This window comes from Rattus norvegicus, chromosome 1 (assembly GCF_036323735.1).
Source record: "Rattus norvegicus strain BN/NHsdMcwi chromosome 1, GRCr8, whole genome shotgun sequence".
In the NCBI taxonomy this organism is placed as follows: domain Eukaryota; kingdom Metazoa; phylum Chordata; class Mammalia; order Rodentia; family Muridae; genus Rattus; species Rattus norvegicus.
Genome location: NC_086019.1, coordinates 184,042,686 through 184,060,853, shown reverse-complemented (window position 1 = coordinate 184,060,853; position 18,168 = coordinate 184,042,686). Strand labels below are relative to the sequence as shown.

Genomic DNA, 18,168 nt, shown 5'->3' with positions numbered 1-18,168 from the left:
CATCTCCTTTTTTGTTTTGTTTTGTTTTTTTGACACAGGATCTCTCTTTGAACCTGGAAGTTCTAATCCCAAATTTGTCTAGACCAGCTGCTTACAAAGGCACAGGGATCCCGTTGTCTCTGCCCCCCATCACTGCAGTTACCGGTGCAAACCACCATGCTCTGCTTTTTGCACCGTTGCTGAGGATCCTAATTCAGATCTTCATGCTTGCACCGCAAGCCCTCTACCCACTGAACCATTTCCCCTGGCCCCTCTTTATACTTTTGGAGACATTCCCCTAAGTTATCCAGGCTTGATTTGAATTCATTTTGTAGCCCCGGCAGTCCTTCCACTCACCATCCTCCTGCCTCAGCCACTGGAATTGCTAGAATTACAGGCCTGTGTCTCTAGGCCTGAAAATAGATTAGTCTTAACTAAGCAACAGATTACACACTCACTGAAGTCAAGACCATTTGTTTCTACTTTTGTTTGCTTCTGTCTTGCCCAATGAGTTCTGAGTGACCAGATGCAGCATTTGAGGAACTGTGTGTGAAAATCATCTAGAAAAAAGTTAACTCATCCAGTGGGAATTTGATACTGATGTTCAAACAAGAAAACAAAGTCAGATAGACATCAGTGTGGCCATTGATTTTCTTCCCTATAAACATCCACTAAACTATGTATTAAGTTTGTGTTCCTATGACAAGTTATTGGTTATCATCAGCCATGTGGAAGAAATAAATATGATGTTCATGTTCATTGGGTCAATAAGGAACATTTTCCAAGTCAGAATACATTCACTGGGTCAGAATGGGAGAAAAAACTGTCTAAATTATAGCCAGAAGTTATAACCAAAATACTTCAGATGTAATGCAATAGAACATGGGAAGGTCTGTGCAGAGAAAACAGAAAAGAATGAAAATGGTGTTAGAATAATACTTTTTGAGACAAGGTCTCACTATGTAGACCTGGAAAGTTCACCATTCCCACTATTTCAAGACTACCACACACGAAAGTTATAGGCAAGTGCCACCAAGCTAAAAAACAAAGAATCAAATAGATAGATATAGAGAGAGACACCATATAGTTTCTTCAGGAAAAGCGAAGAGCCGCAGCACTTCAGGACCCCCATGACCAGGATGGCAATCCGGTCCCCCAGCACATCAGCCTCATCCATATGGTGTGTGGTCAGTAAGATGGTACGGTCCTTTTTATAATGCTGAAGCAGGTCCCAGATGGCCCTCCTTGAGACTGGATCCATGCCAGATGTTGGCTCATCAAGTATCACCACCTGGAGACAAAAGTAAGTAACAAAGGGTCTATTTTCTTCATGTTTGCTACATGCGGGATAACCTATTACACGTGGGAGATTTATTTAAGCAAAATTACAGACTCTACACCACCCTGGGATAAACAACTGCTAAATCCTTAACTGTTAAAAACGTATGGCTACATTATGTCAGGGGAGTCTCTCTCTTTACCATTTGGGAGAGTTTTACCAGTTTTTGTGTTTGAATCTGGAGGAGTAAAGACCCAATTTATTTTTATCTTATTTCTTACTATGTGTATACACACATATGTGGATGTCAGGAATTGATGTCCAGTGTCTTCCTCAGTCATTCCTCTGTATGTCTTAGCTTTTGAGACAGGGTCTCACACTGAGCCCAGAACTCATCGATGAGTAGGACTGACTAGACAGCAAGCTCTAGGGATCAGTCTCTCTCTAAGTCACCTTTGGTTTAACATTTTAGGTACCCACAACCATGCCTGGCACTTTTACCTGGGTCCTGGGGATTTTCATGAAGCCAGGTCTCCATGTGCCCCATGGATACTTTACCGCAGAAGCATCCAGCCCCACAAGAACCCGTTTTAACTGTTAGGTACCTTAGTGTCCCCTATTAGAGCTATAATGATTGAGAGCTTGCGCTTCATTCCTCCGCTCAGATCCTTTGACATGGTATTACTTTTCTGCAGCAGGCCAAAAGAGGTGAGCATTCTGTGGATTTCTCTAGGTCGGTTCGTCGAAGATATTCCTTTTATCTAAACAAAAGAGCCAGAGTTTATGCAGTGCCCTCAACCCTGTGCTTAGAACATTAGGGCTTTAACAGAGCTGCATGCATATGCTCGCCCTTCTCGTTGCTTCCAATGTGAACTTTGGATGCAGTTAAGGCTGTAGGTCCTTGTACATGCTGCCCGGAGGGTGTGAAGAGTACAGAAAGGGGGTGCTCACCACACAGTAGAAATAAAGGTGTTCTGACACCGTCAGCAGTGGGAACAACAGGTCATCCTGGGGACACAAGCCCAAGCTTTTCCTAACTTGAACCATGTCAGATGAGATGTCGTATCCACTAATATAGACCTTTCCTTTGGTAGGAAGATACAAACCTACAATCAAGCAAACAAGGCAGATCTTAGCTTCAGCAAAGACACGTGGCAGCGAGCTGCTCACTGGGAGCCTTATGCAAAGGCAAAAGTGCCATTCGCAGGGATACCTAGTGCCAGTGTTCATGATCTCATGGTGATGGCGAGAAAAGTGACCTTTCATTTTTGTCTAATGTTATATCTTTATTGAAAGTATTTTGGTTTTGAAATTTAAATATAATTACAGCATTTTCCCCTTCCTCCCACTAACCCCTCCCATGTACCCCCTTTTGCTCTCAAAATTGTAGCCTCTTTTAAATATATGTTTATACATATCCAAAATATATAAATGCAACCTTCTCAGTCCATCTGATGCTACTTGTACATGTGTGATTTCAGGTATTATATAGCCAATTAGGAATTTGGCATTCCTTGCCTGTTGGTCTTTGTCTATAGTTAGGCTCCTTCCGTATTATAATATCTACTGGTATCCTCCTTATTTGGGTCTTCTTTAGAGATTGGGTCTTCATGTTGAGGTTTCCTGGGTGTAGCTTCCCTTTTATTTCTAGGTGACACCCTAGAGCAGACTTTGTGTATGTCTGGCTCTTACAATCCTTCCACACGCTCTTCCTGAATACTTCCTGAGCCTTGGGTGCAGGTGTTGTGTTGTAGATTTATCCACTGGACTAGACACCACAAACTTACTTATTTTCTGCATTTTGGTCAGTTATAATTTTCTGGAATGTTCTCTATTGCAACAAGAAGTTTCTTTGATAAGAGAAGAGGCCTACATGTATCTGTGGTTAGAAGAATAAATATTTTGAATATAGTTAGGGATTATGATGCTTAGGTAAAGCAGTAGCTGTACGCTCTCCTCCAAGATCCATGACCCCACTCACCCTAGGTATGTTTTCCTTCTTGTTGAGCAGGTCTTCAGTCCAACTAGGGAGCTGTTGGTGCGTGCAACTACTGCACACTTAGAGTTATCTTGTGCTATTCATCGCTGTGCTTCATATGTTTCACAGCTGGATAGGATGTTGATTGTGTCCCCCTTTAGAAGGTTGCAATGAACCTCCTGGTACCATAAAAGCTAGCCCTCAGGTAGGGGGCTTTTAGGGAAGATCCAGTTCTGATCATCAGAATCCTGTGTCTGAAGTGCACGGAGTCATCAAGAATAGTGGTAAACTCTAGAAGGAAGACCTATGGAGACAGCTTATGTTTTAGGAGTCTCTTAGATTTCCCAAGGCCAGAGCTTGAAAGGGTGTTTCTCATGTCTCGTGTTGGGGTTTCTGTTACATAGCCTATGGCTCTTGTGGGGAGCACTGTCAGCCCAAATAGGAAATTTTCATTTAAAATATATATGTACACATATATACTTGCATTTATTATATTAATTTTAGGTAAATTATATTATAAATATATCATATTCTTATAAAGAATATATTATAAAGAAATGATACATTATAAAGAAATAATATAACTTATGGGGTTTATTTCAGAGACCCTTACTGTTTTGTAACCCTCTCTCGCACTCTCCTTCTGTATTGATCTCCTTCTCACCTCTATAATTAAAGTTCCCTGCCTTTTATTTCCATTTTTCTTGTCACATCAGTTGTACTCTAATATTCTTCTCTCTGTTGTCACCCACAGTCCCTTTTGCTTTCTTGGTACCTGCAGTTACTCCTGGGTTGTTGGCTATCCAAGCCAACCCCAGCAGCTGGCCCACAGGAAGGATTTCCCTGTGGTGGACTCCCTTTGGAAACTTTGTAAACCCTCAATGCATGCAAATGGCCAGGCATACATAAGGAGCTCCAGCAGCCAGGCCATAAAGGCTAAAACAGCTGTGACAGGTCCAAGGCCAGGCCCCACCCCCAAGACTTCCCTAATGGTCCTAAGATGTAGTTTTTCTCCTTGTGTTGGAGTTTTCCATCTATTATCCTTTGTAGGGCTGGATTTGTAGAGATATATTGTGTCAATTTGGTTTTGTCATGGAATATCTTGGTTTCTCCATCTATGTTAATAGAGTTTTGCTGGATACAGTAGCTTGGGCTGGCATTTGTGTACTCTTAGGGTCTGTATGACATCTGTCCAGGATCTTCTGGCTTTCATAGTCTCTGGTGAGAAGTCTGGTGTAATTCTGATAGGTCTGCCTTTATTATTACTTGACCTTTTCCCCTTACTGTTTTTAATATTCTTTCTTTTGTGCATTTGATGTTTTGACTACTATGTGATGGGAGCAATTTCTCTTCTGGTCCAATCTATTTGGAGTTCTGTAGGCTTCTTGTATGTTTATGGGCATCTCTTTCTTTAGGTTAGGGAAGTTTTCTTCTATAATTTTGTTGAATATATTTACTGGCTCTTTAAGTTGGGAGTCTTCACTTTCTTCTATACCTATTATCCTTAGGCTTGATCTTCTCATTGTGTCCTGCATTTCCTGTATGTTTGGGGCTAGGAGCTTTTTGCATTTTACATTATCTTTGACAATTGTGTCGATGTTTTCTATGGTATCTTCTGCCCCTGAGATTCTCTCTTCTCTCTTACATTCTGTTGGTGATGCTTGTATCTACAACTTCTTGTCTCTTCCTTAGGTTTTCTATCTCCAGAGTTGTCTCCCTTTGTGTTTTCTTTATTGTTTCTATTTCCATTTTAAAATCCTGTACAGTTTTGTTCAATTCCTTCTCCTGTTTGGTTGTGTTTTCCTGTAATTCTTTCAGGGATTTTTGTGCTTCCTCTTTAAGAGCTTCTACTTGTTGAATTGTGTTTTCCTGCATTTCTTTAAGGGAGTTCTTTATGTCCTTCTTAAATCCTAAGTGTTGTTGACTGGTTTTAATAGTCATTCCTAGCCCCAAGTTAGGGGAGTGGTCAGGCCCTGCCCTTCAAGAAAAAAAACTATATGCAAACTACTATGAAGATGCTTTCTTAGTGGGCAATTAGACACCAGGTCTTCTTATTCCTATCTAACTAACCTAGTTACCACTAATCCATTTCCCATTCATACCCTTCCATTTCCCATTCATACTCTCCCCATTTCCCATTCAGACCCTCCCATTTCCCATTCAGACCCTTCCATTTCCCATTCAGACCCTCCCATTTCCCATTCAGACCCTTCCACTTTCCATTCATGCCTTACCATTTCCCATTCATACTCTCCCCATTTCCCATTCATACCCTTCCATTTCCTATTCATACCCTTCCATTTCCCATTCATACCCTTCCATTTCCCATTCATACCCTTCCATTTCCCATTCATACCCTTCCATTTCCCATTCATACCCTTCCATTTCCCATTCATACTCTCCCCATTTCCCATTCAGACCCTTCCATTTCCCATTCAGACCCTTCCACTTTCCATTCATGCCTTACCATTTCCCATTCATACTCTCCCCATTTCCCATTCATACCCTTCAATTTCTCATTCAGACCCTCCCATTTCCCATTCAGACCCTCCCATTTCCCATTCAGACCCTTCCATTTCCCTTCAGACCCTTCCATTTCCCATTCCCTCCCGTTTCTCTCCAGACTCATGTAGTCACAACTCTCAACATCTATGATGTTTTCTATTCTACATGAGAATTGCACTGTGTAGAACTCATCTGTGTTTCACTTGATTTTTTTTTCCATTCCTGTTCACATTGTTGAAAATGACAGACTTTCCATTCTTTTTATGGCTAAATGATATTCAATTATGTATATGTATGACATTTCCCTCGTCTATTCATCAACTGATACCCACCTGAGTGTCTTCCTTTCTTGGCTATCTCCTTCAAAGGTATCACCCTATAATCAATCACAGAGTGAGTCTGATAATACTAGCCTTCCCTTACAAGAAATTTGACAAGGTTTCCTTTGGAGTAAAATGAAAGGACATGTGACAGTAATTCAAATGCACACACAAATGGCCACAGATTTGTCATTTCATCTATATAAAATGTGTCAGTTAGTCAAGTCCACAGGACCTGAAATCAAACTGGTGATGGTCGGTGGCTAAAGAGACGGGACATTAAGCAGAAAATGATGGCTAAGCTTAGAGGTTTCTTTCAGGACAGCACAGCACTTAAGCAAAATCAAGGCAACTGCTACCAATTGATTTATACCAAATTTCCCTTAAAAATATTAACATTTAGAAAACTTAGCAGGGGCTGGAGAGATGTTAGTAGTTAAGATCATTGGTTGCTCTTCCAGAGGTCCCAGTTTCAATTCCCAGCACCTATATACGGTGACTCCCAACCATCTATACCCCAGTTCCTAGGGTTCTGGTACCCTCTTCTGGCCTCCATGGGTACTGCATGCAGGCAAAATTATCCATATGTACAGAAAAATTAACAGAGCATGACCCTTGCTTCAAACGACTTAGGTCTAATGCTAAAAGCAAATGATTGAACAATGGTGACATGCCATCAATATGTTCTGCATGCATGTGTTCACCATTCTGTGGGGAACTGTTCTAGTCACTTGGGCCATATTAATTACCAAACACAGGTTGGAATTAATAATTGTCAAGGAGGAACTGTGGGAGGCTACCCTGGAGCTGGGCACCCTCTTCTGCTCTGCCTCACCCTTAGAGGGTTCTTGTCACTGATGTGTTTAAGGACATTTGAAAAATCCCTGACATATAAAGCAACAGTCACAGGTTCTGGGACAAGGGTATGTCTTTGGTGACAGCTGCCATACACGTGTAACATGTGGAGTGTGTTCCCAGAAGGCAGATACAGGCGAGTTCCGTGAGTGGTAGGATATACACTAGTGTCAAACACAATGGTGATTCCTTTACAGTCATGTGATGCTTGTTGTGGAGGAATGCCTTTAAGAAGAGGTTTTTAAACTGAGGTTTAGAGGAAATTCAACAGCATTCAATCTGCATCTCTCATTGTCTTGGAAGTGAGCCCTACTCATCCGGCAGGCATGCCATGAGGATTTCAGCCCTGACACTGAATTTCTTGTTATCAAAAGATGTCATCTGACACTGTCACGTTCTTTCTGCCATTTCTCACTGTTTCTCCTCTCTGTCCACGTAACAGTCTCTATCCTCTTGCTTCCAAGCCCTGTATGTCCTTATAAGGCACATCACTCTTTCTGTTTATGTTTTTTTTTCTTTTAATCTTTTCTCAGACTTAGATTTCATTCCCACTTCCCCATCCCCCTCAGTAGGAACGGCTGCCAGGGTAGAACTCTTCCTTTGAGCCCTGCCTGTTTCTCAAGCCACTCTATGAGGCTCTGTCTACCAGCAACCATGACATTCCTGGAGATCGGGGCTTTGGGCCTCTTTGTTCACTTTTGGTCTTTATCCCAATACTTTGCATGGTAACAGCCTATATTGATAGAATAAACAAAGTTATTGGTTCATGTGAAATGTAGGTCAGAATGAATTAAAAGTGGAATTCTTAGGCTGCTGAGATGGTTTGGTGGGCAAAGGCACTGGTTGCCACACCTAGCAGCCTGAGTTCAGTCACCAGCCCCACAGGGAGGAAAGGGAGCCACCCGGCACAAATGCCCCTCTCCAAACACACAAAACAAAGAAATAAAAATGGGGTTTACAAAAGTGGATTATTTGAGAAATTAGAAAACTTTTTTAGTATAATTCTTAGTATAATTTCCCATCCTAAGAGGTAGTTGGTTACACAGATAAATACAGATGTCAAAAAATAGCAAATAACTAAAATTTAAACATTATGAAATATTCTTATCAAAAAATCTAAATTACATAGTGAAAAGAATATTTAATGTATAGAACCAACTTTGAATATTTTTAAATGGGTATATAGAAAGTATAGTAAAGTGTTGGGATGGTAGAATGTAGGTTATACATAGAGGGATATTTGCTAAAAGTTCTTTTCTGTTTAGCTCTGTGTTTGAAATATTCTCAACAAATTACTATGTGTTCATAGTACACATTCTCACTGACAGTAGTACACACTGAGCAAATTACAATGGTTTCCTGTGGTGTGGAGGGACTAAAAGGAGGTAAAACAATGTTGGGAGAAGCCAATACAAAATGATCACAGAGGTGTCAGCAAAAGCCCCATGCTTGGTCCACAGAACCGGCCCCAGTGTGACCCTGTATACACACCTGTGAGAATGGACAAGGTGGTGGTTTTTCCTGCCCCATTATGTCCAAGAAGAACAGTTATCTGCCCCTCATACAAGTTCAAAGACAAGTCTTTTACTGCCATCAGGGTACTGTTTTTTAAGGTGAATTCCTGTCAAAAGAGAAACAAGTACTAATTTGATTACTGTCACCTGTAAACAAGGATTCATTAACTATTCAGAGTTGAAGAGAAGTGTCATTGATCTCAAGGCTGGAGAAGAAAAACAAAACAAAATAAAACAATGCCTACAGTTAGTCATAGGGATTGTTTCAGGACAGGGTACAAATTTCCTCCTGAACAATCTCATGTTTTTTTTCTGCTCCAATCTTGAAACTGCTTAAACACCAATCTGCCCCAGTCAGTCAGTCTCTGTCAGTCAGACACAGTCAGTGAGACCTGATCAGACAGACATGACCAGTCAGACAGTCACTTAGACAGTCAGCCCATCAATCAGACACAGCCAATCAGACAGCCAATCAGATAGCCAGTTAGACATAGTCAGACACAGTCAGTCAGTCAGTCAGTCATTCAGCCCCAGTCAGACAGCCAGTCAGACAGTCAATCAGACACAGCCAGTCAGCCCCAGTCAGTCAGCCCCAGTCAGTCAGCCCCAGTCAGTCAGACCCAGCTATCCCGTTAGTCTTTCTTCCGCATCTCAGAATGAACTGCTGAAAATCCCATGGCAGACTCCACTCAATACACCAAAAGGACCTCTCTCCTGTGCTCTTATCTGCATGAGCCACACAACTCTCCATCTACCCACATGTTCCAAAATTTGTGACTGAAGGGTCTCTTGTCATTTTCTAATTCGTACACTAAAAACTCATTAGTTACCAATCACTGCTAATCAACTCATTTGCTTATTTAATTAACAAGAATTATTGAGCACTTATGCAGCATGCGTTGTAGAACATGTTTTGATTGCAGTCATGAAGAAGGCATACCTGGTACTTAATACAGCACAAAAATTGTAACAGGAGAACAGGAAAACAGGAGTGCATATGTGCAGAGGAATGACTTCAAGCTTGTACTAAACCTTAGCCAAAGAATGCACCAGTGGAACACATAAAGAGCCTAGAACAATGTATGTGTAAATGTAGTCAGTATGTTTCACAAGGAAGAAAGGCAGTTTGCCATCTGGGCAGCATTCTGAGCACGTATCACTTGTAAGCTAGACATCTAACAATGGGCACCATGTTGCCAAAGGAATTACAAAGACTAGTTAGAAACACCTTTCTCCCCCTATGCCTGAAAGAGAAAGTGCTTTGAACAAGAGGGTAAAATGCATCTGTTATTGCAGTGACCATCTCTGAATAGTAGATTCTGAATTTAAGTGTCTTTGGCTGCCTAGATCTAAACTTTTTTTCCTGAGTTTGTGAACTGCTATTTCCTTTTGGTAAGTGGTATTTTAAGATTCAATAAAAATCCAAATGTGGTATTAGTCCAATTCATAAATTCATTTTAATAGCCATATTGGGAAGTTGTTCACACACTGTAAGTAAGCCTATTTAAAGAGTATAATTTGGTGGGTTGCGGTTCATTCATGGTTTTACAGCTATCTGCATGTCCCACAAGTATGTCTTTCTTTCTTTGTCCTAACTTGGAGACACAGATTGCCTTGGCTGCTCTGTGACCCGGCTAACTCAAGCAGCTCCAGACCTTCAGCTGAAGGACCCTAGGCAATTTCGCCAGCCTCACACCCACTACCTCAGGTCAACAGTAGGCCAAGTACCAGCTTCCCACCTTGGGTCAAGGCTAGGCCAAGTTCCATTCTCTACCCACAGTTCTCCTGAGGAGCAGGAACATTCTTGAAAAACGGCAAAATGCACTGATAGCCACCTGAGTCTCTGGTCCCAGATAGGGTTCGAACGTGTGTCATATGCTTGCTAGGCAATAGATTCAAAGGTCAATATGCTTAGCAATAAGTTTAAATTGTTACCTTGCTGATGTAACCTGTACCTCTAAAAAGTATAAAAACTGCCTGTTATAGCCATTCGGGGTCGCCTTCTAGTCACTTGCCATGAGGGACTGATTGAGGGGCAACCCCGTCGAGCCAGAAAAACAAACCTCTTGTGTTTGCATAGAACTCCGTTCTCATGTCTCACTTTGGGGGGGGAGGGGGGTTCTCCCAGTAGTTGTGTAAGGCTCGAGACTTACACAACAATACCAGGCACTCATTCGCAGTTTTTCACCAAACATTTACAAGTGAACTGTTGCTAGCCACTAGACATCAACTCCTGCCCTGAACCAAGCTCCTTAAAGCCCTGTCTGGAAAACTTCAACCTGACCTTTTTGCTGTTATCGTAGACATACTTAAGTAAAGCATCCATTCTCCCTCCCTCCCTCCCTCCCTCCCTCCCTCCCTCCCTCCCTCCCTCCCTCCTTCCCTCTTTTCCTCCCTCCTTTCCTCCCTTCAAGGGGAACCTTCCCTGTCTAGGAGACTATCTCACAGCAGGCATTCTGCTCCTCTGGCTGTTAGCCTTGCTACCCCCTTTTTCATGCTCCCCGGGCTTCCTGTGAAAGGTGTAAGGGTTGCATTGCAGCCATAGCAGTTGGGGCTGGTCCCATGGCTCATAGCCTTTAATCTGCCAAGGATATTTATTGCTTTTCTCACTAGACAACTTTCCCAGCAGCTTCTGATACTATGAGAGCTAGTCCTGGGGAGGAGGAGGATTCCAGGTCTGTTACAAAGTAATCTCTCCCAGGCCAATGTCCAACATAGGTGGTATTTCAGCAATGGGACCTGACTTTGAAGTCCTGGGAGGGAAGCAAGGGCAACAGGAATTATATTATTTTATTTGTCAGCCATCCTGAGTTTTCTAATTAGCCACCTTTTACTCTGCTTAACTAATCCCCACTGTGGCGATAAGAACACTCTGACTTCATTTTGTGCTGAGATGTGTCAGAGGCTGATGACGTCATTTTAAAAGCACACCACACGTCTTTAATTTCTTGCTGAATCAGTGTGGTTATCAGGTCCTACAAATTAACTATAGACTTCAGTTGCTTATGTCCTTACTGACTGGTCTAGTTCTATGCTCATGTTCTTAGTGTTTTCCTGCTTTTTTTGTACTTTTAAAATTATTTTTAACATACTAATCACTATTTTTAAATCTGTGAATACCAGTTCTAACATCTATATCATGTTCCTAATGAAGCTTGTCTATCGTATGTGTTTACTGTTGGTTAATGGTCACTATTTTGTGCTTCTTCACATGTCTACAGAGAAGCCTTTGGATCCGCTGAGCGCTCATGACACTCTGTGCAACTTTAGGGAGAGGTATGGCAAGAAATGAGCCACTGTAACAGCAGAGACGTGTGCCAGGATGATCCTGCAGGAAGGTAAAACTGGAGAGACGAGAGACAACAGAACAAGGGCAGAGCACACTTCCTTCGATATAGCACTGTCATATTAAGATGACAGTTGATGTCAGTAAATATCCAAAGCAATCCAAATGCAAAGGCTGTTTGATGCCTGTACAATACGATCAAAGTAGAATGTAGGGATAACTGGTAAAAGGAGCCCCAGAACCAGTCCTCCACTGGCCCTTAACCCAGACACACAGTAGACATTATGAAAAGGATTCAATTGCCACAAATTATTAAATTAAGCATTCAAATTAAGTTAGATAGCTCCTTGGGAGGTTAGGGAATACAAGCAGGTATAAGTTTCCCAATAAAAAGAAAAAAATACACTGTGGAAGATCCAGAAAAGAATAAATGCCTAACAATATCTCAAAGAGTTCAAAGCAGCCTAGCCTTTAACCTGTAAAACAAATCTTAGTGCTATTTTTTTTTTACAATGACAAATTCCGTCTTGACTCTGCCTCTTATCACATAGGGCAGTCAGGACTATTATCTACACAAAGGTAGATCATATTCTGAAGGATGGCGAGAAATAACACAGAGAGGTGGTGGTGTTTTTTTAATATGCAGCCCAAGTGAGCCTCAACCTCATGATTTGTCTGCCTCAGCCTCCCAAGGGCTGAGATGACAGGCTTGGCTGCCATGCCCAGACAACAGATGGACTTTTATTTTCTTGTATACACCTCAATTGCACCTTACTTACTTTATCTTTTAATTAGCGTAGATGTGGAGTTGTGGCCATGACAAACATCTAACCTCCACACTAGACTGTCTCTTCATCCTACCGAGGAATGGAAACCTGGTGAATAAATAAATACCTTGTACAGATGCTGAATCTGGATGCCAGCCTCTAAGTCAACAGGTTCGGGCTCCATAAAATCACTTGGAGGTAAATCACTGACTTGGCTCTCTTCCCTGCTTAAGGCTGGCTCTCCAAACCAGTAGGTTTTCTAAATGACAACAATCAAGAAGTAATGAGAGTGATAATGATAATAATAATAGTCATTGTAGTAGTAATGATAATGACAATAATAATAGAAAGTTAAGTGCTCTACTATGTCTAAGATGTCTGGCCATTTCACTCTGTCTCGCAGTTACAATGGATGACTTGCTGGGTCGTCACTTGTGGTGAGTATAAAGGGAAGCAAATTGTCTGTAATATGAATTTCTGAAACTATGTTCACAGAACACACATTCTGCTTCAAGCTCAGCTCTGCGAGATGAAAATCAGTGAAGCCCCTCAGAAGGTCAAAGCGAGAAGCACTGCCCCACTCCCAGTCAGATCTTTCTTGCAGGGTTGGGCTACACATTGTGGCTATCCTTGTACTTTTCAGTGAATCTGTAAAGACAAATCCTTTTCATAAACATTTTAAACCACTTGGCTTATGCTTTTTAACCAAATGTTCCTTTCCACTCATGTGATACAAGCAATGAAAGGCAAGTCTGTGGTGTCTTGGTAGTTTGGTACTAAGTACAGTATACTGTGTGGGCTCTGTCTTCTTTGCCATTTAAATATTTGTAGAGGAAAGCCTGCTCCACACTTAATTATATATTTGACAAAGTTATTAAGTTTCGATCCTTCGAAAAATATAGTATCATCCCAATGGAGATAGACAATGCATTTGGCAAAATTCAGAGTATATTCATTATAAAGAACCTTCAGAAAATAAAGTATGGCAAGAATTTACTCATCACACTCAAATCTATCTTACAAGCCCACAACCAACATCATCTCAAGTGGGGAAGGCTGAAAGCATTTCTTTTAATATCTGGGACAAGAGTGTTCATGTGTCCACCATCTTTATTTAATGCAGTGGTGAAAGTCTTAGCCAGGGCAGTTAAGAACAATAAATGAAGCACACACAGACAGTAAAGGAGGAAGTCAGGTGATTTCACTTTGCAGGTAATAACTGATAAATTCAGAGAACTTCACCAGTCAACCTACAGAAGTGAATAGATTTTTTTAATGTACTAAAAACACACTAGTTGAAATGGAAATCAAGAAAATGGTCCCGCTGACAACAGCAATGGCCGCAAAATTGTCTAGGGGTAAATGTAATCAAATAAATTACTTCTATAACAAAAATTACAAAATTCTGAAGAAATTAAGTGGGATGCTAAAAAGTAAGGGTTGCTGGTTATTATCCTACATTTATGGTCAAAGAGAGATCCTGCCTCAAAGGAGTGATGTACAGAGTGGTAGAACAGGACACATGGCATCCTCCACTGGACTACATACACCTTCACACAAGTTATGGGTTCTAATACATGTATGTGCATGCACATGCACATACAAACACAATCTAACTGCAAAATCAACATATCTGGTCCTCCGCTGTAAAGCTGTGGTATCTAACTCTCTGTGTACACCACTGGAATGACACACACACCACTGGAATGACACACACACCACTGGAATGACACACACACCACTGGAATGACACATACACCACTGGAATGACACACACACCACTGGAATGACACACACACCACTGGAATGACACATACACCACTGGAATGACACACACACCACTGGAATGACACACACACCACTGGAATGACACATACACCACTGGAATGACAACACATACACCACTGGAATGACAACACATACACCACTGGAATGACACATACACCACTGGAATGACACATACACCACTGGAATGACACACACACCACTGGAATGACACATACACCACTGGAATGACACACACACCACTGGAATGACACACACACCACTGGAATGACACACACACCACTGGAATGACAACACATACACCACTGGAATGACACATACACCACTGGAATGACACATACACCACTGGAATGACACACACACCACTGGAATGACACATACACCACTGGAATGACACATACACCACTGGAATGACACATACACCACTGGAATGACACACACACCACTGGAATGACACATACACCACTGGAATGACACATACACCACTGGAATGACACATACACCACTGGAATGACACACACACCACTGGAATGACACACACACCACTGGAATGACACATACACCACTGGAATGACACATACACCACTGGAATGACACATACACCACTGGAATGACACATACACCACTGGAATTACACATACACCACTGGAATGACAACACATACACCACTGGAATGACACATACACCACTGGAATGACAACACATACACCACTGGAATGACACATACACCACTGGAATGACACATACACCACTGGAATGACACATACACCACTGGAATGACACATACACCACTGGAATGACAACACATACACCACTGGAATGACACATACACCACTGGAATGACAACACATACACCACTGGAATGACACATACACCACTGGAATGACAACACATACACCACTGGAATGACACATACACCACTGGAATGACAACACATACACCACTGGAATAACACATATAGCACCACTACAAAAGCTACAAATCAAAGTCACGAGGGTATATTCTCTCTTCCTCTCTCTCTCTCTCTCTCTCTCTCTCTCTCTCTCTCTCTCACACACACACACACACACACACACACACACACACACACCTACTAGCATAAAACAAACATAAAACGTGCTGCTGAGTGTGAAGCAAAAGAATTCTCATGAACTACTGCGGAGAATTTAAATTAGCACGTCCATTATGGAAAACAGCACAGCAGACGTTCCCCAGGAGAACATAAAATAGAAACAGCAACCCCACAACTAGGCATACACCCAACTGTGCTCTCATGTTTGTAGCAACACTGTTCTCAGTAGCCAAGACATAGATTTGATGGGTAAATAGCTATAGAAATGAAATGGAATATGGTTGACCATAAAAGGAGACTGTGCCATTTGTTTACCTGGGCGTGAATGCCTGGAAGATACAATGTAAGCAAAATAACCCAAATACAGAAAGGCATACACCTCATGCATGTGCGGAAGCAAAAAAAAAAACTGATTTCTTGGAAATACAGAATAATTTATAGTCACTGCAGGCTGAGATGTGGGAAATGTAAAGGGAATAAATAAAGTAAACTTAGAGGGAATATAACCTGTGGTTCTATAGTGTGGCAGGGTGAATATAATTTACAGTGATCTGTGACTGTATCTTCTAAGGGGCTAAAAGGGAGAAATTCAAAGTTTCTCAACTTGAAATGCAAATGGTAATTAACCTGATTTGATAAACTATTCATTATACGTGTGTATTAAATTTTATACTAGTTTCCATAAATATGCATGGTCATACTTTAAGAAAAAAACTAAAAATAGGCCTGGGCATAATTTTTCCTCTTCCCACTAGGGTCCATAGACATTATTAGTGTGCATTCATTCAAGTGGGATCTTCTTGCAGAAAATCACTTCATTCTATACATACCTATGGCAAACAGTGGCCTTCCTGCAAAAAGGATGAGGCATTGTGGTTAATCTTCACTGGCTGCTTAATTGCCTTGAGATTTGCCAAGGTAGTCAATAAACCACATTGCTGGCTATGTTTTTGTGGGTTTTTATACAGAGGAATAACTGGGGAGGGAGCAAGGTTGACAGCGGGCAGCAACATTCGGTAGCCCAGGCATTGATGGACTAAAGGTGAAGAGGGCAGGATCCCACCAGCACAGACGTCCTGGCTCTCCTTCCTGATTTCTATGAGACGAGCAGTTTTGTTCTGCCTTGCCTCGGCTCAAAGTGATGTGGCTATGGGAATGTGGACTGAAGCATCCATGAAGCTTCATGAGAGTTGCTCTTCTCAGGTATTTGTTACGAACAGGAAGTCTGATACCACGGTCCCCACAGAAAGGCTGTAATCCTGCTTACCCTTTGCAAACTAGATACCAAAGGATTTGGGGTCGGGGTTCTAAATGTCAGGCATGCAGGTGCTCACCTGCAGGAAAAAGTTCCAGGGCTTGGGCACACCATACTTCCCTGGAAAGACAGCGTCTACATACCAGGCCACAAGGCCGTACAGAAAAGCACTAAATAAAAACATTCCTATTATGTGGGCCAAGGTTAAGTCATCGTCAGGGTTTACTTTTGTAGCAAAGTTGTACCACTGAGCACCATGCCCTGAAACAAAATGGGAGACAGTTACTTCAGATGTCCAACAATGGCTGATGTAAACAGGTAGAAGGCATGTAGGTCCTTGTGCCTACAGATACACTCAAGGAAGACCAGGAATGTTAAACATGGAGTGTCATCTCCTCAAAGGAAAAGAAGTACAACTTGTTTTCTACCCGTAAGTCTGGAATGGATATAACTAATAGCATGGAACCCTCTGTGCTATTTCTATAGTCAGGCCACACTGAACTTTATCTTGAGCCTGTTCACCTTAGTCAATCTATAGCACTATCCTCCCCAGAGCTGTATAACAAGCACTGTTTCTCTTGAGCCTGCTTTCTCACTTAATCTCTAGAACCTATCCTGGAATATAGAAGATGTCACTTATATTTTATAAGAGCTTTGATATCATCATATCTTAAGCTTTGTTGTGAACACAGAATTGAGTTATCACCAGGATTCCCCTCCCCAAATTTGCTGTGCTTAAATATGCCTAAAACAAACTACCCAGGGCCAGACTTTCAAAGTTTGAACCAACTCTGGCCAATCAATCTTGTCAAACTGTACTTCCTTCTTGCCTCTAGCATTTTGACATTGTTGTGTTTGTAGAGAACCCCACCATACCCAGCTTGTTAAGATTAAATAAGGAGGAAATGGTACAAGCATTCTGGAGACATGTGCTGTCTATTTGTTATGTGATGACACTCTTACATTTAAATTTTCCAAGAGGAAAAGGAAGTAAGAAAATAATGGAAGAAGACTTTTAGCTAAGCCCAACTAAAAATTACAGTGGCATTAAACTATCACAAAATCATAGATTCATTAAAGCAAATAACCCAGGTGTGAGGCAGCAATAACTCAGTTCTCTAAGGCAAATTCTCATGACTACGACCAACAATACATATAAAATATATTCATCAGTAAGAAGTAGTAAGGTGCAACTTCTGTTCTCCAGGTTAGCATGTAGGGAATTGGAAGTTACTACTGTGTCTAAACAAGTAAAATCAGCTGCACTGATGAACACAAGCAAAACTAAAACAAAAGACAGTGCACCCCTTAAAGTCCATAACTACCAACAGGTTCCAAAGAGATCAAAGTGTGCTACATCCCAGGTAAAGAATTCAACAGAATAATTTTTAAAGAGTCTAATTAATCCAGATAAAAAACCTAAATAAATTAAGGAGGATTAATTCAGGATACAAATGAGAAATTTAGTAAAGACTCAGATTTTGGAAAAAAGTCAAAGAGAAATCTTTAAAATAATAAGCTCAGTAAATCAAGTGTAAAAGCCGCAACAACTGAGAACAGTTAGAAGGAAGAA

At 41.3% G+C, this 18,168-nt stretch overlaps 1 protein-coding gene across 8 annotated transcripts in view; it reads right to left on the bottom strand.

Moving 5' to 3' along the window:
* Abca14 (ATP-binding cassette, subfamily A (ABC1), member 14) overlaps positions 1-18,168 on the bottom strand; it is a 105,931-nt gene that overhangs the window by 53,862 nt on the left and 33,901 nt on the right. For 6 of the 8 annotated variants that reach the window (XM_039101172.2, XM_039101170.2, XM_039101174.2 and 3 more), the window contains exons 10-15: positions 16,675-16,856; positions 12,611-12,742; positions 8,408-8,537; positions 2,210-2,364; positions 1,864-2,019; positions 1,060-1,270 (exon numbers count right to left, since the gene is read on the bottom strand). In XM_039101172.2, the coding sequence (XP_038957100.1) occupies positions 1,060-1,270; positions 1,864-2,019; positions 2,210-2,364; positions 8,408-8,537; positions 12,611-12,742; positions 16,675-16,856 (966 nt within the window). The remainder of the gene's footprint in view (positions 1-1,059; positions 1,271-1,863; positions 2,020-2,209; positions 2,365-8,407; positions 8,538-12,610; positions 12,743-16,674; positions 16,857-18,168) is intronic. The other 2 variants (XM_063280995.1, XM_039101178.2) reach the window with 1 other exon arrangement.